This window comes from Hyposmocoma kahamanoa, unplaced genomic scaffold (genome assembly GCF_003589595.1).
Source record: "Hyposmocoma kahamanoa isolate Upper Pololo Valley unplaced genomic scaffold, ASM358959v1 210, whole genome shotgun sequence".
In the NCBI taxonomy this organism is placed as follows: Eukaryota; Metazoa; Arthropoda; class Insecta; order Lepidoptera; family Cosmopterigidae; genus Hyposmocoma; species Hyposmocoma kahamanoa.
This window is the reverse complement of record NW_020653731.1, coordinates 13,410,145-13,433,036: the sequence shown is the minus strand read 5'-3', so window position 1 is coordinate 13,433,036 and position 22,892 is coordinate 13,410,145. Positions and strand designations below refer to the sequence as shown.

The following is a 22,892-nucleotide window of genomic DNA, read 5'->3' as shown; positions in this document are numbered from 1 at the left end:
GTCAAGCGTCATGCGTGTTGTTGCGAGTTGTCCATAAAAATGAATTAAATTTTTTTTAGTGCTAATCGACTCAGTTTCATGAAGGGATAATTTCATTGCATGAGACGAAAAAATCGGGAAAATTTTATAAGAAAAAATCAAGAGAGCGAAATTTGGTCAAATTTAATAAAAAGTGATTTTTATACAAACCAATGAATAACATTTTGTTAAATTTCCCCATACTGTCCCATTTAAAAAAAACACTCTATATATCTAAAATCTATCTACCATTGTGACGATTTCAAGTGTAATAATGTTGGGTCGTGTTGGGTCAAGGCGACCACTTCGACTCCTAGTTGGGTTGGCGCTGATGCGCTCGAAGATTTCTAAATGTAGCCAATCTTATATTTTTAAACAACCTCCCAGGACTATATTACTAACATTAAACAACAAGTTTAATTTTGTAATTCATCAGACTTAACTTTCATATAAAAAAATTTAAATCGATGGCTCTAAACAACGATTAACTGCGTTTGCTAATGCCATTGACCTGCAAGGTTTTAGTTTGTTTATCTAAAATCATTAGGATCTTGAGATGGTTTAGAGACGAAATTTCGGCGTCAAATGTATCGGTTAAAACCTTTCAGATTGAATATAGGGCAAAATGATCCATAGCTGTCTATTTTCGCTGGTACATCTCTGACAAAAAATGCTTCGGTTTGGTACTCTGTTCAACGGCTTTCGATTGTAAAAGTATTTGTTTTGTTTTGACATTTCTAGGGAGAATTTTATCCGAAAGAGAATAATGCATCACAAGGAGAATCTTCTCTGTGAAATCATTTTGAACTTTAGGATTACTAATGGTGCTGCCGGTCAGTGTTATGCAAAGTTCTGTAAGCAGCCCGCTCTGAACGAGTCATTTTCTTTTACCCTGTTTGCAGTGAGTATGCTGTTTATGTGATGGGCAAGTTTTTTCACTTTCTGGAGTTGCTGCTTGCTGAGCTTCGATTGCACGGTTTTGCTCCCAACTCTATTATTGTTGACTGGCTTCTGTCTATTGATGTATGAAAAAAACTTTTGAATATCACCACTAGAGCAGTCCTTGGAATAGTGCGCTGTCGGAGAACAGATCTGATCAAATCTTACGGTGAGATTCTGCGAAGGATTTCTTAGAGTTTTGCTTAGAAGGTCCTCTTCTTTGTTCAATAACGTCAGCTCTACCCCCGCAAACGTTTTGGACAAGAGTCCAAATGATTCTTATACTGTAAATCGTCAAGGAAGTCTCGTCCTGCTTTGCTCTTTAAATCCACTTTAAATTCGATTAACTTAAAAACTATATACATATATCTTGAAATATTTTCCTTAATATAATGACTTAACTCACTTATGCAAAACACCGCCCAAATAATTTATCGCCCAAGCAATCTTCGGACATTCCTCTTTGCAGAGCTTATTTTACCGGTTATTATTCATAAAAGGTTCTCAGTGTCCGGTCGGCCCCCATTTACAGCGGACGTTGTAGAGAACTAATTTAAAAAAGTGAATTCTCAATTAAAACGTTATTAAAATTTAAAATGAACCCGTTCATGTTAATATCGGTGTTGATGACCGCGTATCTTTGCGTTGTGGAAGGCCGTAAGTTTGTAATCCTATTTACCGCTTTTATATCTCGTTAGAAATACTTAAAAAAGTGTTTCGAAATACTGTAGTATTATCCTTATCGTATTTTATATTATGCATTATCAAAACATACATCAATGTGTACAATGTGGATATTAAATAATAGAGACAAAAGCAATAACTCTATTGTGTCATGATTTTTCTACTCTGAAATGTTCGTTTATGCTATGTGTTACACATAAGAGCAAATATACCTATGTATAATATAATAATAATAAATTAAGTAATAATTTCTTTATTTCAAGTACGAAATTTATTATATCTTACTTCAATTAACAACTGATGGTTCCTAAAAATTTTCACGATAGAAAAACACAAACTTACCTCGAAATTTTACAAGAAAACCGTTGTAAGTATTCAATAGGTAGTCTACATATGCTAATGTTTTTTTTCGTATCAACTAAACAAAGTAGACCACGTATAGTATAGGTACGATGTACATTTTTCAAATGGCTTTAACGTCGTTTGCAAAAAATGAATGATGAAATTATTTGAACTGTTGGATTTAGAAATAAATGCTGTATCCGTAATGAGTACCCCCAAATACCTCGAAAATGATACCCATACTGTATTTATTTGAAAAGTCATGCCTGCCATCTTGGATTTAGAAATAAATGCTATATACGTAATGAGCACCCCCAAATACCTCGAAAACGATAAACGTTTGTATGGTTTAAGAAATTTTTAGTAGCAGTAGAGCACCTCGTGAAAGAGATCGTCCATGGCAGTACTGCCACCTTACCAAGTTCTGCCGCCAAGCAGTAATCTCATCATTACTGTGTTCCGGTTTTGAAGGGTAACGGTGCTGGTGAAATTACAGGCACATGGGACTTATCAACTTACGTCTCAAGGTGACGGGTACAGTGGTAGTGCCTCTCAGATCTTTGCAATTTAAAGATCTGGCTGTCCCGATTTTTTAGTCCTATACAATAAAATGATCCCTTCAGAAAACTGAATCGATTCTAAACAAAGTTTTTGTCAAATTTTATTCATTTTTATCTTATTGTTTTCACAAAAAAAGACCCTAAGACAGTTTCCTTGAATCCATCTTCTATGTTTTCGGATTTCTCCATACTATACTGTCCCTTTAAAAAAATACTCTGTATATTGGCCTTAGAGGATTGAAAGAATAAAACTAGTCTAAGATAATGGCTCGTTTTAGCCTCTCGATAAAAAAATAGTAGGTACTATATTTGGACACAACTTATTTACTACAATTTTCTAAGCAAATCTAACTTTTACTATTAATTCTAGAGTTGCCATGTACGACGCCGTCGGGTGGTGCCGGTAAATGCATCTCTCTGTATGACTGTAGCGAACTTTACACTATCGTGAAAAACCCTAATAGATCTCAAACAGATATTGATAACTTGAAACAATTTAGCTGCGGATTTGAGGGAAAAACACCAAAGGTAAGTCCGATATATCACTTGGAAACTTGGTTGAAATCTCATTTTTTAAGGAATGTACACGATGGTACCCACTGGCAAAAGAGATACCTAGATACTTTAAAGGGTCAACGTTATACACTTGAAAAGTAACACAAAGGGTCCTTGGTCGAATTGTTCTGTGAACAGGACCAGTGGCTATATAAGCTAAAAAAAATAAATAGAACCCACCGTCTGTCAACCCGCGCTCGTAAGTACGTCACCTGGCCAGCCGTAGATACATAGCTAATGGATGTCAAAAAGACCACAGCAGTAATGTTACTACATAAATATAACACCAGCAAGCAATGGTTTTTCAGGAAAACGCAATTTATCATCTGTAAAGCTGGCATCACTAATATTTGAAAAAAATATAGGTACCGGCTCTCTGGAGTTACGTGGTTACGTGGGCAATTTGATACAAGAGGTCACTCAACGCCTACATTTTTATTTCCAGGTATGCTGTCCAGTAGCTGAAACAAATAGATCATGTCTAACGCCGAACCTCCAGCAGGGAGAGTGCATAAGCCTCCACTCTTGTGAACACCTCATGAATTACCTCAATTCTCCTATCTCTCGGGAAACTATTATTCTCATCCACAATTTAAGGTAAAAACAGTGTCAAATATAGCACCCACACAAATATCTGTCTATCCGAGATTTGCGTCTTCCATTCCTATTGCTTGCTAAAGTTTCTTGCTCATTCTTCTCAGGGGAATCTGCCTTACGAATGAGCGGTAGAGTTTAACCATTGTGACGATTTCAAGTGTAATAATGCTTACCCATGAAATAATTCCGGTAGGCGTGTGGCGTGTCGCTTACCACCACGCGTACGACTTGTTCGTCACGAGCCGCTTGATATCATACGGAAAATTTTGTCACGGTTTGTTGAATATTTGAATTCGAAATGGCCATGAAATTCGGTGTCAAAAACGGTCTGTGCCATATGATATCAAATGAGAAGATTGCTGGTACTGTTTACACTTTTGTTGATATATATATTTTTTTTCTTGACTTCCATCTCACCTGATGGAAAGTGGCTATGAAGTCGACAATGGACCATGCACACCTAAATAATGCCTATTCACTCTCGCCTTGCAAAGGTCCAAGTTATAACGTTCAGTTCCAATTCTTGGAATATCCACGACATAAGGGTGAACTCCAACCTACGCCTGGTCCCCCGATGATGGAATGGGGCATGCAGAATTAATTCGTGCAATTCCTTCGCACTCTCCGTGATATATCCTGTAGAATACCGGTAAGCAGGCAACTTTACGCGGTGTTCAAGGCTTTGCAGCTTGAACTAGACAAATTCAAAAGTCAAGCAGTTACAGATAGACAAATTATAGATATACCACAATTTCTACAATAATTCTCAACCAGACTTTATTAACTTTTTTTTAATAAAATTATTTAGAGTCGAGAAATGTTTCTCAAGGCACAAGGTACCTACAAATTTCATGAATGATGTCTTACACTTATAGAGAATAATAATATATTATGTCCCCATCTATGGTGTGCTGGTGCAAGGACTGTTTTTGTGTCAAACTTAAATTAGACATTTAGGTGCTCCGGGTATGTGAGACAAAAACATTCCAGATAACTTTCATGCAACCACTAATTTCTAAAAATAAACTCTAATTTTGATTAAACTAATTGATAATTTTCTTCGACCAGAATGAAGGTCACCTAGGCATCATAGTCTACAGTTTAAAGTCTACAAAGTCAAAGTCAAAGTCAAAGTCAAAGATTATTTATTCCATAGGTAAAATAAATTTACACTTGAAAACGTCACATTTAAGGTACTGCTCGTTCACTACGCTGACCTCCCTGAGAAGAACGAGCAAGAAACTCTAGGGATTGCTCTTTTCAAATAAACTTAAATGCTATGGAATACATTTTGAATCAAATTTGTGTGTATTCTGGAGCCATGTCGTCTTTCCATACATCTTTATCTAACACGTAGTCTTCAATTTTGTAATATGATTTTTCGATCAAAATATTATACACACAACAATCTCAAAATTTCCAGATGTGAAGGCGACCATCCCGTAAGCGTGTGCTGCAGTCGTCCGCCAAACCTGAAACCTGAACCTAATTCAGATTGTAATAGTGCTACTGCGCCTCTTGACCCTGCTTCAGGATGTTGTGGGCAGGGCAAATTGGACGGAGATCGGATTATTGGTTCGTATTCTTTGTCAACTGTCTATGATATTCCGATAATTGTGCCCTTGTGTTTATGGGGGAAATGCTTTATGTATACCCACGAGCCCGGGGAAGCCCAAGGGTTACGTGCGACTAGTCTTCTTAGTAGAGTAAAAATTGTTATAACGATCTTAGTATCCCTTAGTATAAATTAAATGTTTTAAAACGTTATAAAAAACAAAGAATAATAAACTTTGTTTATTTTTTTACTTATATGCTTAAGTCTGCTGACACTAGCTTACATCAACGATTTTTGACACCACACAAGGGAATAAAATAGAAAAAAGAAAAAAATTGCTAACAGAAACATTCACATTTAAGACACAAATAAATTATTAATTATAAAAAAGTCACAAACAAAAGAAAATAAATTGAACACAGATTATTTGCATAAAATATAGAAACATATTTTATTGACGAAATGTAATCTTAAACTAATTGCTAACACGTTTAACTCTTTCTTTTCTTCTATTGGCGATGGTTCTACCGGCAATTCTCCTGACAATTTAATTAAAACATTTTTGACAAATACTATAGAAAATACCTTTTCTCTAAGCCCGGTAGAACCTAAAGAATTTAATTGCATAATAAAAAAACTTAAAAATAAAAAATCTTATGGTATTGATGAACTGCCCCCTATATTGATAAAGAAATGCGCTGATTTATTAACATAATAATAATAACAATAACGCACACACTCAACATAGCCCCGCACTAGGGAAACCCTGTGTCGCGGGTGCCATGGACACACACATAGACAACCACAAATTACACCCAAACTCACGAGAGAAATAATTGTAGGCCATACAACTATTTCTCCCGGCCCGGGAATCGAACCTGGGACCTCTGCGTGGCAGTCCGGCATGGTATCCGTTCGGCTACGGAGGCAGTTATTAACAGTCCCGTACACTACACTAGTGAATCATCGTTTCTTGAGGGAATCTTTCCAGACGCTCTCAATATATCAGTTATTAAACCTGTCCATAAAAAGGGAGAAACTACAGATATTAATAATTACCGTCCCATTGCTCTACTACCAACGTCAGCTAAAATATTCGAATCAGCTATGATGAAACGCCTGTATTCCTTTTATGAAAAATTTAGAATACTACATGAAAATCAAAATGGGGTTAGAAAGAATCACTCCACTACATTAGCCATTTATAGATACGTAAAAAACATATTAGCAGCAATCAGTAACAAAAAATTTGCGGTTGGGCTCTTACTCGATATGAGTAAAGCATATGACAGAGTTTGTCAGGTAGCCTTGTTGCATAAATTATACCAAACTGGAATTAGGGGCGTAACTTACAACTGGTTCAAATCTTATCTAAGTAATCGAATTCAATATGTGGAAGTCGAAAATACAGACTTTCAGACGGGTAAAATCACACAAACAAGATCTGATAGAGCTCTTGCGACTGGCTCTATCCCACAAGGTAGCGTTTTGGGATGCATTCTGTTTCTAATCTATATAAATAATCTCCCAAATATACTGGACGATCTATGTGTCCTCTTTGCTGATGACATTTCTGTCTTAATCACTTGCTCTAATATTACAGATCTAGAATTAAAACTAAATTTAACATTAGGTAAAATTGTAAACTGGCTAGGTATACACAACTTGCAACTTAACCTCAACAAAACTAAAATCATTAAATTCAAACCCTATCAAAAATCAGCATTACAAATATCGTATAAATATAGAAATATTAAAATAGAAACTGTACATTCTGCTACATTGCTAGGAATAGACACACATTTGAATTGGAAAGAACATATACAAAAAATACTAAATAAACTATCTTCTTTTATTTATGCACTTCAACATACGATATACTGCCTCCGTGGCCGAACGGTTACCATGCCGGACTGCCACGCAGAGGTCCCAGGTTCGATTCCCGGGCCGGGAGAAATAGTTGTATGGCCTACAATTATTTCTCTCGTGAGTTTGGGTGTAATTTGTGGTTGTCTATATGTGTGTCCATGGCACCCGCGACACAGGGTTTCCCTAGTGCGGGGCTATGTTGAGTGTGTGCGTTATTATTATTATTATTATTATTATTATCAACACCTCTAACGTGTAACAGATGATGGCAAAATGATAGTGACGGAGTGAAGATATTTGTGTTTTCCATCCGTTACTCTCATCTCTGGACTGTATTCGCACTTTCCATCAGGCGCGGTGCACTCATTTTGCCGAGTCACAATAAAAAAAAAATGATAAAAAAAAAAGACTATAGGATCGCCCTTGCGGCTTGTTACGCACACGCGCATTCAATGCTATCGTATGGTGTTATTTTGTAGGGAAATTCCTGTGTTGTGGAGAAGGTGTTCATTCTGCAAAAATAAAGTGTATAAGGATAATAACGAATATAGACCAAATGGAATCTTGTAGACCTCATTTTGTTAAGTGTAAAAAACTGACCGAAATGTAGAGGGAAGTAATTCTCTCTACATTCTCAAGTCATGTAAATTTGTTAGGAAACACCCACAGTTTTATTCACGTCTAACGAACGATAAACGAAATAACAGAAACTTAAACAAGCTAGAGTACCTTTCTCCAAAATGTAATTAGTTACGTCTGGCCCGCGCACCATGTTAATTAGAATTTATAACCACATACCAAATTATATCAAAAACCTGGAAAGACTTACACAATTTACTAAAGAACTAAATGCATTTCTTGTTAATAAATATTATTATGACTTACATGAATTTTTTGACGATACGTATGATGACAAATAACAATAATAATACAAATAAAAATACTTCGACATCTCTTATTAATAATGATTGAAATTAACGTATTGTTTAGAGTATGTTTTCCATTACTAATTAAAAATAATGCAATGTAATAATGTGATATAATAATGTAATGTTATGATATTATATTGTAATGTAATAATTTAATATAATTAAATAGTGTGATTTATGAATTTAGCCCTCAGATGTTGCTGTGCCCTTGCAGGGCGTCACATGTATACCATCAATTAATGTTCCATCTTAAATTTGTAATGTGATATGCAATAAACAATTGAAATTGAAATTGAAATTGAAACAAAGGTATAAATTGCAATTCTCTAGACCGACCTCAAACAGAGCATTGAAATTTGTACTTTATTACAATTGGAATAGCATAAAATGTACATAAATATGGACGTACATAAGCATGGACGGATGCGATGGAATTACACGATTTAATTTCGCTTTCCCCTTTCCATTACCGGGGGACTAGGCGTAGGCTTGGGTTCCATCCCTATGTTGTCAATATTCCAAAGATTCGCACGAAGCGTTACGCTTCCACATTTGTATGGCGAATGGCTATGGAGTGAAATTCTCTACCTGCAGACTTGTTCCCTGAACGTTTTAACTTGGGCCTTTTCAAGGTGCAAATTTCATGCTCCATCGTCGACCTCATCGTCACTTTCCATCAGGTGAGATGGAGGTCAAGTGCTCACTTATATTTTGTAAAAAAAAATCATGTCCTCTGTCTTGCCGTCCCCTGGTTTTCCGCAGGCTTTATGCATAAAGATCATGTGTGGTGCCACCCATGGTAAAAAAAGAGTAATTCATTTTTTACAGTTAAACGCAGTGTTTTAAGTAAATTGGTAAAATATATTATGTAATCAATAAAGGCATATAGCTATTCATCCAATTTAGTAGAGTTTGGTTCCTCGTACATTATGTAAATGGGCATCTTCAAAGCCGCAATTTTCTGTGTCCACGCACTAAACTCCACTTATGTATCAAAACAAAAATCTACAAAAAAATGGAGTGTATAATATAGGTCAAAAGCTGACTAGAGAGCACAAATCGTCCCAATAAACTTTTCGGAGCTAATGGAAAAAAATCCGGAATGCCTAAAACCTGACAACGGTGGCGTGTCCCGAATGCAGAATCCAACACAAAGTGTCATTTTTCTCAAAATAGAAACCATAGCGATCTTAGCATCCCTTAGTATAAATTAAACGTTTTATTTTTTAATTTTCTACTACCTACGTTTGTATAGATTAACTTTCGACACATTTTTCGTGGTTTTTGTTTTCAACCTGTCGACCATTTGTAGGTAGGTCTATGGTCTCACTGAAATGAGGCTGAACTAACCATTACAAGTCTCATTTTCAGTACAACATGATTTTGTATATTTCAGGCGGCAACGTAACAGACGTAGACGATTATCCGTGGTTGGCCCTCATCGAGTACTCGAGGAACAACAAGATCATGCTTCTTTGCGGAGGGACTCTCATCAGCAATCGATATGTACTCACAGCTGGACATTGCGTAGCTGGGGCCGTATTGCAATTTGGTACTCCGTAAGTGACCAGTTGTAAACCAGAATCTTAGATATCTTGAACGTCTCTTTGAAATTTTCGATCACTATTTTGGTTCGAAGACGATCGTTCACTGTTACCTAGATCCTGCGTTAAATCCTTCATTCAATTAAAAGTCCTTGATCTTCTGATTCTCATTCGTTCGTGTTTTACTCCGCTGGCTCAGTGATGACACAAAGTGGATCTTGTCCTCCGATAGTTCTCCTCCCAGTTCAGATATGGATGATTGATTATCCCTGCTTGGTTACAAGAGTAGGTACAAGAAAACCAGATCGCGATTCTTTGCGAAAGGGCTCAACAATCAATATGTACTCACAGCTGGACATTTCACTACGGGTATTGTATTTTATAACTATTTTTTGTACCATTGTAATAAAGTTCACATCTACCCTATTGCAGTCGTAGCGTTCGTCTCGGCGAATACGACACTTCAAACAACATTAGTGAGGAAGACTGCGCAACCGTTAGCGGAGGTGGTGTAGATTGTACCGAAGGCGCGATCTCCATACCAATTGAAAAGATCATCCCACATCCAAACTACAAGTCTAAGACCAAGAAAAATGATATTGCTTTGCTCAGGATGGCTAAACCTGCGCCTTATTCCGGTAAATTAATATTTAACCATAACAGTACATTTTACCCATATGTTTAATAAATAAATGCAGCGGTTTTCATATCGAACAGTTTTAGACTTCTCTTTTAAAACAATCATAGCCCCGCTGGGGAAACCCTGCATAGTGGGTGCCATGGACACACGCATAGGTAGCACAAATTACACCCAAACAGCCTCGTAGAAATAAATGTAGGCCGTACAAATATTACCTACTCCCGCACCTCTGCGTGGCAGTCCAGCATGGTAACCGTTTTGCTACGGAGGCACATTTAAGGCTACAGTTTGCGCGACTTAACATCCAATAGACTTACTTATTTTCGACGGTTACGTACGATGTGTACCTTTACCTCCAAAGGAGTGATATTTACCTAAGAACTAAATTAAAGAGGTCCTTAGGCCATGAACTGAATTAACCTTATGCAAACAAATCGCATACCAATTAAGTTATCGCAGTTACTCTATTTGCAAATGTGCTGTGGCCCGAATCCCCCTTGAACTAGATTTTGGTTATGAGTAAGAGCGGCTTTGAATTTTTCAAACGTTGCACGACAATCCTCATTTCAGATTTTGTTCGTCCCATCTGCCTACCAACATCCGATATGACTTTATCACCGCCTTCCAATTGGCACTTGATTGCGTCTGGGTGGGGCGTCAATGAGACTGTCCCAAGTAACTTAAAGTTGGATGTGGATTTACCTTTTGTGCCACGTTCTGTAAGTGCTTTTTGATATCTCTTTTTTTTTTTTTTTTTTTTTATATGTTAAATAGTAGGCAAACGAGCAGACAAGCCACTTGATGGGAGGTGGTCATTGTCGCCCATGGACACGAGCAATACCAGAGGCATCACCCATGCGTTGCCGACTCCGGAGAACCTTGTTTACACGCCTTTTGAAGAACTCCATGTTATAGCGCAAGGGGAACACTTCAGGAGGAAGGCCATTCCACATCTTACTGGTTCGGGGAAGGAACGAACGAGATGCTCGAGTGGTCGTGACGTGCCAAGCATCGAGGAAGTGGGGATGGAGTCTTCTCCTTCGGCGGGTCGTGCAGTGGTAAAAGAGTGACGGAGGCACCAACTCAAAGAGTTCGTCTGAGCACTCCCCGTTATACAGACGGTAGAACACACATAGAGAGCCAACATCTCTCCGCAAACTAAGGGGCTCTAAACCGTCTGTAAGCATAGGGTCGTCGACAATTCGAACAGCCCGACGTTGGATGGAGTCAAGTGGATCAAGCTGATACTTGGGTGCTCCAGCCCAGAGGTGCGAGCAGTATTCCATATGGGGCCGAACCTGAGCTTTGTATAGCAAAAGCCGGTGCCCCGATGTGAAACACCGCTTCGCTCTGTTGAGCACACCAATCTTTTTAGAAGCCATTTTGGCTTTATTCTCCAAATGACCCCGAATCTGGACTTCGTTCGAGATGTCGACGCCAAGGATGCCTATACTATTAGAGGTGACGAGGGGAGTGCCTTGGAACTTAGGCGCTATAACAAATGGAGTTTTCTTAGCGGAGAACGCGCAAACTTGTGTCTTTGTGGGGTTAAAGCGGACAAGATTTTGTCGGCCCCATACGGAGACTTGCTCCAGTGAGGTCTCGATTTCAGACACAAGTTGTGCTCTTCCTTCTACCACTTCCTGTTGGGTCATATTTGCACGGCCAGTATAAAAGGTATCACCAGTACTGTCATCCGCATAGCAATGAATGTTACTTGTCAGTAACATATCATTGATATGCAGGATAAACAGGGTTGGCGATAGCACTGACCCCTGGGGAACGCCAGCGTTGATGAGCATGGAGTCCGAGCAGAAACCGTCTAACGCAACTTTAATGTTCCGCTCGATCAAAAAACTGGCGATCCAGGTGCAAAGACCATCTGGGAGCCCGTAGGATGGTAACTTCGATAGAAGAGCCTTGTGCCAGACCCGATCGAAAGCCTTAGCTATATCCAAACTCACGGCCAATGCTTCCCCCCTGCTCTCAATGGCAGCTGCCCATTGGTGAGTGAGATACACAAGAAGATCACCAGCACCGCGACCACGACGAAAGCCGCACTGGCGGTCATTAATCAGCTGGCGATCCTCAAGGTAATCCAGGAGCTGGTTGTTCACCATCTCTAATGTATCAACGGTAATTAAGCACTAAAGGATTCGATTCCTAAACATCAGTTCAAACCTGAATAGTGCTCAAGAGGTTTAATACACCTGATTGGTACTCACAATTTTGTAAATTCACATATGAATAAAAACAGAATATGTCCAAAAAACACCTGGCATTTCAATGTTTATTTCCTAAAAAACATCCAAATACATGCAATGTTGTTACTCTCGAGCGACATTTTCATCATAAGCATTATCCTACAATTTACAGGTTTGCCAATCTGCATACAGCGGCCGAACTGACCTCTCGCAAGGTCAAATGTGCGCTGGTGGTGTGAAAGGTAAGGATTCCTGCAAAGGAGACTCAGGAGGCCCTCTCATGTGGGAGAACCCTAATAAAAATAATATCTTTGAAATCGTGGGAGTAATCAGCTTTGGGTCAACACCTTGTGCAATAGAAAATGTGCCTGGTGTTTATACGAAGGTGTACGAATATAATTCCTGGATCCGTCAGACTATGAAACCCTAAGATTTTAAATTGCGATTTTTACTATTGAATTTGAATTCGTCTTGACTAGTTATTACAGAAATTCACCTGTTCCACTCTAACCCACTAAGCAAATCCGTTAATTTGCGTGTTGCAATGGATTGACATTGGGTTTGAAAGAAATAATTTCGTCTGTTTATACAAATATCTCCTGGCAGTGGCGGATTTGCCCTAAGGCACAGTAGGTTCGGGCCTAGGGCGGCCAATCGTGACAAAAAATTCACTGATGATAACAAGAAATAACTCAAAGTACCTAAATATTCTAAAGGCTCACGCACGTTATGGCGGGCCGCACTGCACTGAACGGACGCTGGTACTGACTACATGGTCTGACGCCTAGGGCGGTCAAGACTGTAAATCCGCCACTGTCCCCTGGGGTCGATATTTGTGCGACAAAGAAAATATCACAGAGAAATTTGAAAAAACTTCACGCTGGCGAAGTCCTTAAAAGGACTGGAAGAAGTTTCGGTAATTTCAATTAAAAAAAAAAGATATTAACAGCTTTGGATCTAAGTATGAGCAATTATTTATCGTTTATGTTTTGAAATACAATCGATTAAAACGGAAAATTAGTATTAGAGATTTCAAAATCTTTCCATTGGGTTACTAGTTCTCTATGTACGTTCGTTCATTACGTTAGTTCTATAAGTACGGAGTTTATTTACTATAGCGATTTTAGTGACCTTATGTGTGAAGTATGTATCCACACAAGAAACCAAATACTGTCGCAGTTCAAAAATGATGGAATTGAAAAAAATACAATTTGAAAGTTCAAACAGTTACTTCTCTTTTTTGTTCATATTTTCAAATCGTGTTTTCTCAATACCATCAAGTTTAAGTTACGACAGTATATTGTTTTATGTGTGACATTGAGGTCTTATTATTATTTCCTTATGGCGGTCACGATGTCAGTTAATATTGATCAAGAACACCGTTTAGGCAGCAGCAAGGTAATAATAATTCTTTATTGCACAAATAAATGACATTGAAAATTAGAAGTTACAAAGACCATATACAAAGGTGAGCTTATTTCTAGAAGAGATCTCTTCCAGCCAACCCTAGCAGTGGTGAATAAACTAAGTCTGCGGGGCATTATTAATACATTTGTACTGGTATTTATTTTTTTGAGGATGCAAATCGAAAAAATGTTTACGTTTAATGATTCTTTGCTTGCGAGAATTGAATTATAGAGGGCGGAATAATTATAATAGTAGTTACATTTGACCATGTTTTATTTCACCCAAAGCAACAATTCGATTTAGTTCAAGTATCGTTTCGTCATACTCCTGTTTCTAGTCAGGGATATTTCATATTTATTTTTGAGTAATCGTGATATTTTACTATTTTTATATTAGTATTTTAAAACTGGAAAATCTGAAAAATTATTTTATTTTCCATTATTTTTTTATTTCTAATTTAGATTATTTGAAAGCGTTATGATATAGAAAACTCATAAGAATAATGGTTGTGACTCGTGCAAGCCTCTTGCCTTGTTACATTGAATTTAGTTTTTTAAAATTTTATATGTACGCTTTTAAGTATACCTAATATTAATAAAATGTAATGACAAATGTTGAGTTTTATTAATAAATATCTAGGGTCGGCACACTAAAGCATATAAATCCAGTATGTTTGTTTCAACTTAGTATCTTTTTCAATTAGTACCTATTAGTCATTTGCCTCTCAGGTATAAAAAAAAAAAAAAAAAAAAAAATTATGATTTGCTTCTATCTTCAAACGTTATGAAAAACAAAAAACAATAAACTTTGTATATATTTTTTTTACTTATGTGCTTAAGTCTGCTGACACTAGCTTTGAATACCTTCATCAACTTTTTTAATTCGTCTATGTCATTTGCCGGGCAGGTAGATAATTGTACAATGTTCGTTTATAAACTAATTCAAGTAATGAATGAAAGAAAGAAAATACATTTATTAGACTGCCACAAATGCCACCACACAAGAAAAAAAAGAAACAAAACAGAAGAAAGAAAAAAATTGCAAACAAAAACATTCACACATAAGACACAAATAAATTATTAATTATAAAACACAGTCACAAACAAAACAAATTAAATTGAACACAGATTATTTACATAAAATATACAAACCCATTTCATTGACTAAGGTATATATTTATCGAGTTCTTAGGTTTTATTATATTTGTTTTTTCAAACAAACTGAAGTTTCGGGCCCTTTACAGGTCCCATCGTCACGGTTGACTGAGGTGGTACAATCTTTAACCAGTTATATCTAATATTAATGCAAACCACCCTATTTTTTCACTATAGTTACAATAGTTATTAATTAAATAACTTATTTTAAATTTTACAAAGAAACATTCCAATTTATACTACATTAAGTTTTACAAATTATTTTATTGAATGAATTTTTATTATGTTCAATTTATTATTTATTAATAATAGAAATTAGAATAAAGTAAAACATATTAATTAGTACTGCAGTCTTATGTCTGTTTGGGATTTTTCATCAGAGGAAATACTGGATCCCAAACTGGTGGTACGGAGAAACCCTCTTCCTGTTGAAATTAGGATGTTTTTTAATTTCTACGGCCTCTTGCAGCATCCTGGGTAGATAACGGACTTCATTTGCAAGGACCTGGGGTTTGTCAAACTTCATTGATGTGTAGGTTTATCCATGACATGCTCGCAAACGGCATACTTGTTTATGCGACGGTGTTTGATATCAGCTATATGTTCTTTGACGTGGGTACAAATAAAAGGTATATATTGCAATTCTCTAGACTTTTACAGTTAAACGCAATGTTTTATATTGGTAAAATATATATTGTAATCAATAAAGGTAGCTATTCATCCAATTTGTGTAGTTTGGTTCCTTGTACATTTCTTGTAAGTGTTATATCACCAATTAACTCGCTACGAATTGCCGATCTGTGACCACATACACACCATATTCATTTTTCCAAAAGTGGCAGTGGTCATACAATATTATAATAATGGTTAATTTTCTCAACACAAAAAGTTCTATTAATATAATAGACAAACAATATTCAATATTAACAGTAGTAAATGTTTATATGAGGGAAATAATAACTCTCTTTAAAAAACATTTGCTAGGTCCAACTAAAAGTTCTTCTTCTTCTTTTATATGTTATAGCCCAATCGACATAATCGATGATACCGCCAACGTCAAATTAAGGAAGTGAATTTTGATAAAAGACAACGCTGAGAGGAGAATCAACAGCATACGACACAACATACACAAAATATAAAAGAAACAAATTATAAAATCGCGCGGAAAACAATTGCACATAATTTACAAACGTAATCCATAGACTGATTTTATCCTTGATTGAATATTTTCGTATTATTTATTATATGGCAATCTGGGCAATAATCCTCTTAATATTGAAATTAGAGCATACAATCACAAATTAATTAATACGAGATACTACGCATACAATGTACATAACGAAAATAATTCCTGTTTTTTTTAAGTTTGACAGATCGACAATCGTGAGTGATGTTCTTTGTTAGTCATCTTTGTCAATGTAATATAATCGGAATATTGATATCGGACATGTTTAATGTGCAAATTGCTTGTTAAATGTAATTTAATAATAAATTCTATTTCCGCCAGTCCACAATAAGTCAAATGGCGTCTAACTAAGTAAACCGTCAAAATGCACCAAGATTTATGATGTGGTTAACAATAATTTCTTCAAAATTTTTCTTAAAGTAAACTGTTGTAAAGTACAGGTCCAAGAAATATATTAGAAAAACAGAATACCTTTTGTAAATATCGAAAAAGCAGAGGAAATACTACATCACCTGTGATTTAAAAAAAAATCGATTCTCAATAAATAATATCGATAAGATGACTTTACAGATGAACGTTACTATGAAGTGTTACCATTATAAAATAAGCTGTAACGTTAATTTGTAACGTTATTGGTCTAACATAATATTATTTTTTGTCTACTGGGTCCTAAGTCTATCAAATATCCAATTACCAGTAACCAATGATTATTGTAATGGAAGGTTGAAAGTCTTTAATAAATACATTTTCTTTATAGATATTTTCACGCCTCATCGTACAGATTATAACGAATCACAAGCAACAATGTGGTTTCTTTTCACAATATTTAAAAGTGCAAAGAGCACGTCAAGGTTGACACTTAAGATTTAAACTCAACTCTATGTGCCGTTTCGGTAAGAATGGTTCAATGCCCAAAGTACAAAACTTGTTGTGCCGTTGACCTGGGTTTATCATTATATCATGTGACAGGTGGTCCACAACATTTTAAAGTCTGTCTACGTAATTAAGTTTTACCGTGAATAAATTATGCAGGTTATGTAATTTGCACAATAAAAACAAAGTATATGAAAAACAAAGTGTTGTAAGATGCGATCATCTCGACAACATTTTTAGAACGAATTTAGATTTGAACGAATTTGGACAGTGATACTGATCCCTTGGATTTTGAATGAAAGAGTTTATTTTTGGTTATTTCGTCACTAAAGCAGTTTTTATCAAACTTTAGAAATGTTTTTATATTATACGGTGATAAGTAAAGAAAATAAGGACAAATAATTATAAAAATTAAACTTGTAAACATAAGTAATTTTATATAACTAAAATAAACTCTTCGATCTAGCCACAATAATCGGAGATACCAAATGAGATTACTTAAAAAACCCACAGTAATAGCATGAGGAAACTAAATTTATAGTAAAATGGAAATATGATTTTTTTTCTTAGTTTCGTTTTTACAGTAGTTCACTTTGAACTACGATGATCGAAGATAAAAAAATAACATTAAAAACGAGAACGTCAATAACGAAACGTAACGATAACCAAGCGCTATTGGAGAATAAGCTGACAACTCGAAGATGAAATTGATGAAAACGCCAAACAAACCGATTCCGGCCGATGTGCATGTCGTTTTGGTGAACTTGTGCGTCTTTTGAAATATTTTGTATCGTATGTTTGTGTATGAAAATGTGAAGAACGATACATTTTTTTGAATGAATGTGTAGCTATTTGGCTCCGACGAGCAAATTGGTTGAATTACATGAACTAATTAAGTGAATTTGAGTGATAATACGGCATTGAATCTCCCCTTGTGGCTTGTGAACTAATTTAATGGAGGGTATTCGTGTTTATAAATATTGATTTGTTGCGTATCGTGTTTCTAACTTTTCTATTATGCCTTCGAACGTAAAGTGAAATGTAGGTAACTGTGAAACGTCAGGAGTATAAAGAGAATTTGTTAAAAATGCAACAGATGCGTAAAAATGGCGCGTTCTGCGAACGTGAAGTGAAGTGAAAATTTTGGTTGTTTGTGTGGTTTTTCTTGTTTTTTTGACAATGGAGGGAACTACTGAGAAGGATTGCTCGCCGCTATGGAGCCTTTACCAACAGATCGTGTCGGATATGAAGGTAAGTGTTTTATTTACAAAGATATTCTAACTTTTTACACTACTCGAGCAAGTCGGTTTATTGTGCCACTTTGTATGAAATCGCCCCTATAAATCGTTGGTTTTGAACGAATTATCTTCGTTATCAGTGCATGGGAATTAGTTTCGTGTGGTATCTTCGTTATAATGTCGATAAACCTGGCTATTGTGCAGTTTCACGGTAGACAAAGCATTGTTGCAATTCGGAGCCAAGCATTCGATATATTCTAGAATTATGACTTTAAAATACAAAGCAATTGTAAACTAAACTTATGCACTGTTAAAAATAGATCTACTAATTCTTTTCAAAGAAATGCTTAAAAAACTATAACACACAGAGCTTAAAAAAATATAAGAATAAAAGAAATAATATCTTTTATTAAATCAAAATTAAAAGCTTTTAAAATAAAAGAATATGCAATGCAAATGAAAGTCTGCTTAGTAACATGGATAATTTTGTCATTGTTTTATTAATAAATACTGACAAATTAAAACAAATCTTCAAAGATATGTAGAATATAATAATATCCCACAATATTATTATATTCCCTACAAACAATTTTTTTATTTATTATCATTGCTTGTCAGCCAATGACTAAATAAATTCTGTAGGTGAGAGGTAGGTTAAAGGATCATAAGTTCATATTTTAGCATTTAGATGTTTTTAACTGACTTTTGGTTTAGAATGCTTAAAATCACACAACGGTTATGGACGTTAAGTCCTATTGTCATTTGTTTTTTATTTAACATATTTTATATGAGCTTAGAATTGATTTTAAATTCCTAATTAGGAGCCTCTTTCTCTTTAAAGTGCTTGGTAGTGAATATTACTAAGGTTCTTTACGTATCACCTACAGAATTTATTATTAAACTAAAACATCTCATTCTTTTATTTTTCTCTATGTGAACATTCATAAAAGAAAATTTATCAATATTTGTGTAATGCTCGAATTCATCTGTTCAGTAAGAAATACTCTTGATTATATTACTAAAGTAGCTGAATAAACATTTGTATACCAACCGGAAAGCTGTGATTAAACATAGTTATCTGACTGGTCGCATTCTAAATTTTATAAAAAAAGCTTATCTCAAAATGTTATTAATCAATAACCTGCAGTGTTTTTTTTTTGCTTTGAAAATCTGCAATCAGTCAACCAGACTATGATCAGATGAGTCAGAAGACAGGGTGCTCCAGTGCTCTATCTATCCTCAATTACCTAGCAGATTGGTTCTTTTGACTCTCCTAATTGTGTGTGGCAGCAACAGCAACGGGTTAGTATGACCACCTAGTTGATGTCTTTAGTGAAATGAACTACAGAATTGAAGAACTTTATGCATTTTGTGGCTACAATTGTCTTAACCAACTGTAACTGTGTTGTAGATGAGATGAATTGTAGAATCTAATCCAGCAACATTACCTCAAGAAGTTTAAATTGAGTGAGTTACTAATCTTACAAAATTTTCTTTGTCACTTTTCTCTTGTTTCCCTTAATTGATATTAAACAAAATTAATATTAGACTTAGACTATTTTTAATAATGATTTATGTTGTATATAAAATGCAAACAGTAAACTCAATTTCCATTAAAAATAGCATCTATACACAGATATTTCCACACTGAATATTCAACCGCTAATTGCAATGCAAAATGGGTTTTATTTGATTACCAGTTCAGCTTAACATTCTATAGTTGTAGATCTTCTTATGAATAAAACAGGTTGGGTCCCCTATATTGCTATTTTATCTAGCTTAGAACTATCTGAACTGTACATTATAATCACACTATCTATATGCGGCATTATTACAATATTGTTAAAAGTAAAACATTAGTCTGTAATAAAAATTAAATACATTGAATAAGTAAAACCAGAAACTTTTGGCTCATTTTATTTATATATTACAAAAGAATTTCCATCATTGTGCATAAATCAAAATACTGGAAAGATACCACCATAATTCCGATTAGCGAATATTATACTTGTGTAGATCGTCACTTTTCATCTGTTAAGTTTTTATGCCATGTGTAAAATATAAATTTTCAAAATAAATTAAAAACAATTTTATGGAAACGGTCCATTTTCATCTTACAAATAAAATGAAAACCTTGTTGTCTCATGACAATTATTGTGTTAGTATATATAAATTCATAAAATATCAGACTTATGATATCCAATTCGTTAAATATATTACGAATACTAACTAGAGTGTTGTTTATGTATCTTGCTATGTATGACTGGTTGATTGACAGACTTGTTTAGCTGACCTTCACTTCTTGTGAAGGACTTGACCATACTAGTCTTATAAAGAAAGCCACGGTGCATTTCTTTTCAATATTGCACATGCATTGCAGACCATGTGAAATTAGATCATGGGTCTCCTATGGTAAATGTTAGTTAATTGTAGTATAGTCATACTATGGTACTCCGGGACACAGCGGTGTTGAGGTGATTTTGAGACTTTGAGGTGCGTTGATTGGGCGGTACTTACCCACCCTCGTCCTGCAATCATAGAACTAAACCACAAATATATATTGTCGCTTAGCAAACAACACCGCTCAAATAATTTGAAATAATTTTATTAGAGAGTGAAAAACTGCGTAATAATATATTGTTGTATAAACGATTTTTAATCGATTGCTAGTTAACTGCCTCCGTGGCCGAACGGTTACCATACCGGATTGCCACGCAAAGGTCCCAGGTTCGATTCACGGGATTCTCTCGTGAGTTTGGGGGTAATTTGTAGTTGTCTATAGTTGTTCATGGCACCAGCAACACAGAGTTTCCCTAGTGCTGGGCTATGTTGAGTGTGTACGTTATTATTATTATTAGTAATAGGTGCTAAATTTATGAATAACAAACAATTGTATCCATGTTCTAAATATGGTTTTTATAGATATTCACGTTCCATGTTGACGAGTAAAGTTCAAAAGTACAGCCAATTTTCAACTTAAACTGCGTTGTTTGCTAAGCGACGATATATTTGGCTTAGCAAGAAAAAAGCAGTAATTCACATACTGTTGATAAACATTTTACTTCGTGTCTTCGCAGGTCCACTTACGTCATTAAGTATTATCTCACTTTAGTTACATCAGATTTATTTTAAAAAGTTATTCACCGCAAGGCTATCTACTGTATAGAAATATCAAGATTTTTTTAATTATATTTTTAGCATCATTTAACATTATTATTGTGTATTGCGATTGCAATATTATTTCTATCATCATCACAATAAATTTTTAACCAACTTGAAAAAAAAGGAGGAGGTCGTCTATTCGATTATTTTTGTAAGTTACGCGATAACTCCGCCATTTGTGAACCGATTTTGATGATTCTTTTTTGTTGGAACGACCTCCATTGTGCTCCCATTTAATTTTGAAGAAAATCCTTAGAGGTGGATACCTCTAAGGGTGGCTGTTCACGCATGAAGATTAATTTTTATAAATAGCGCCTATACTTTATTATAAGGAGGAATTATTTTAACCCGTCACGCGTTCTAGAAACTAACGGTGATAATTAGCAAATGATAATTAAAAAATAACGAAATCGTTTGCGACATCGGTGTCTCTGACACGCGTGATTGATTAAAAGGAATTATCCTTATAAATTGACCGTTGTGATCAGCATTACAAAAATCTGGATATTTTTCACATTCGGTAGATTCGATTCCCAGATAAGACAAATAACTTTTTAGAAGTCTTGGAATACAGTATTACCTATGTTCTAAAATAAAACAATGTTCCCATGAAGCAACATATCTTATCTACAGTATTTAAACACTTTTCCTCCGTGTCGCATAGCCTGAGGACAGCCCTGTATATATACATTATATATATATATATATATATATATATATATATATATATATAATAAAACTCATCTTTAAACAATTACGTAAAAGAAAAAAAAACAAGTAACGATTTACGTGTTGCAAAAAGATAACTCAATCAATGTCTAACCTATTATATACAGCCATTCCGTGCAATTAACAGTAAGAATAAAAACTAGCCCGAGACACGTTTACTACGTTGTGTTTTACACTACATTTCACAAATTTAATAAGTGGTATAGACAACATTTTTGATACATGGTAAAAGTTGACCAGTATTAATTACAATAAGACCCAATTTCCTAATTATGTAATCTTACGGTGGGAAACAAGTGTTTCCAAGTGGGCGACCACATGCTGAGAGAACTTCTCACTAAGTGAAAGGTGTGGGTCACAGGGATCGCTTGAATATATGTAGACCATTCGGGACTGTGCGTGAACACCGCTGTGAAGTTGCTAGCTTTTGGTATTCTACGAGATATAATACGGAGAGTGCGATGGAATTGCTTGGTTTAATTCCGTCTTCCTTTTTCTATCATCGGGGGACTCTGAGGGGGGCTGAGGTTCCACCCCGATGTTGTGGATATTCCAGGGTCTCGTTCGAAGCGTTTCGCTTCCATATTTATATGCGGACGGCTAAGGAGTGGAAATCCCTGCCTGCAGACTTATTCTAGACGAGAGTGAATAGGCATTATTTAGGTGTGCATGCTACATCGTCGACCTCATCGTCGCTTTCCACAGAT

General features: G+C 35.4%; 2 protein-coding genes across 4 annotated transcripts in view; both read left to right on the top strand.

Annotated features, from left to right (window-relative positions):
- Positions 1–1,469: 1,469 nt before the first annotated feature.
- On the top strand, positions 1,470–13,826 carry LOC113227491 (phenoloxidase-activating enzyme-like). Of its 2 annotated transcripts, none has more exons than XM_026460430.1 (8): positions 1,470–1,614; positions 2,914–3,071; positions 3,544–3,695; positions 5,119–5,270; positions 9,445–9,607; positions 10,025–10,230; positions 10,803–10,951; positions 12,609–13,826. In XM_026460430.1, exons 1-8 carry the CDS (start codon positions 1,554–1,556, stop codon positions 12,864–12,866), a joined length of 1,299 nt encoding a protein of 432 aa, XP_026316215.1. In that variant the 5' UTR covers positions 1,470–1,553; the 3' UTR covers positions 12,867–13,826. The 2 variants fall into 2 exon arrangements, with proteins under 2 accessions (XP_026316215.1, XP_026316216.1); XM_026460431.1 differs by lacking the exon at positions 12,609–13,826 and adding an exon at positions 12,351–12,537 and having other exon boundaries at positions 10,803–10,967.
- A 3,970-nt stretch (positions 13,827–17,796) lies between these two features.
- The window catches only part of LOC113227450, a 324,353-nt gene continuing 319,257 nt past the window's right edge, over positions 17,797–22,892 (top strand). For both annotated transcript variants that reach the window (XM_026460380.1, XM_026460379.1), the window contains exon 1: positions 17,797–18,307. In XM_026460380.1, coding sequence (XP_026316165.1) covers positions 18,236–18,307 — 72 coding nt within the window. In that variant the 5' untranslated portion in view covers positions 17,797–18,235. The remainder of the gene's footprint in view (positions 18,308–22,892) is intronic.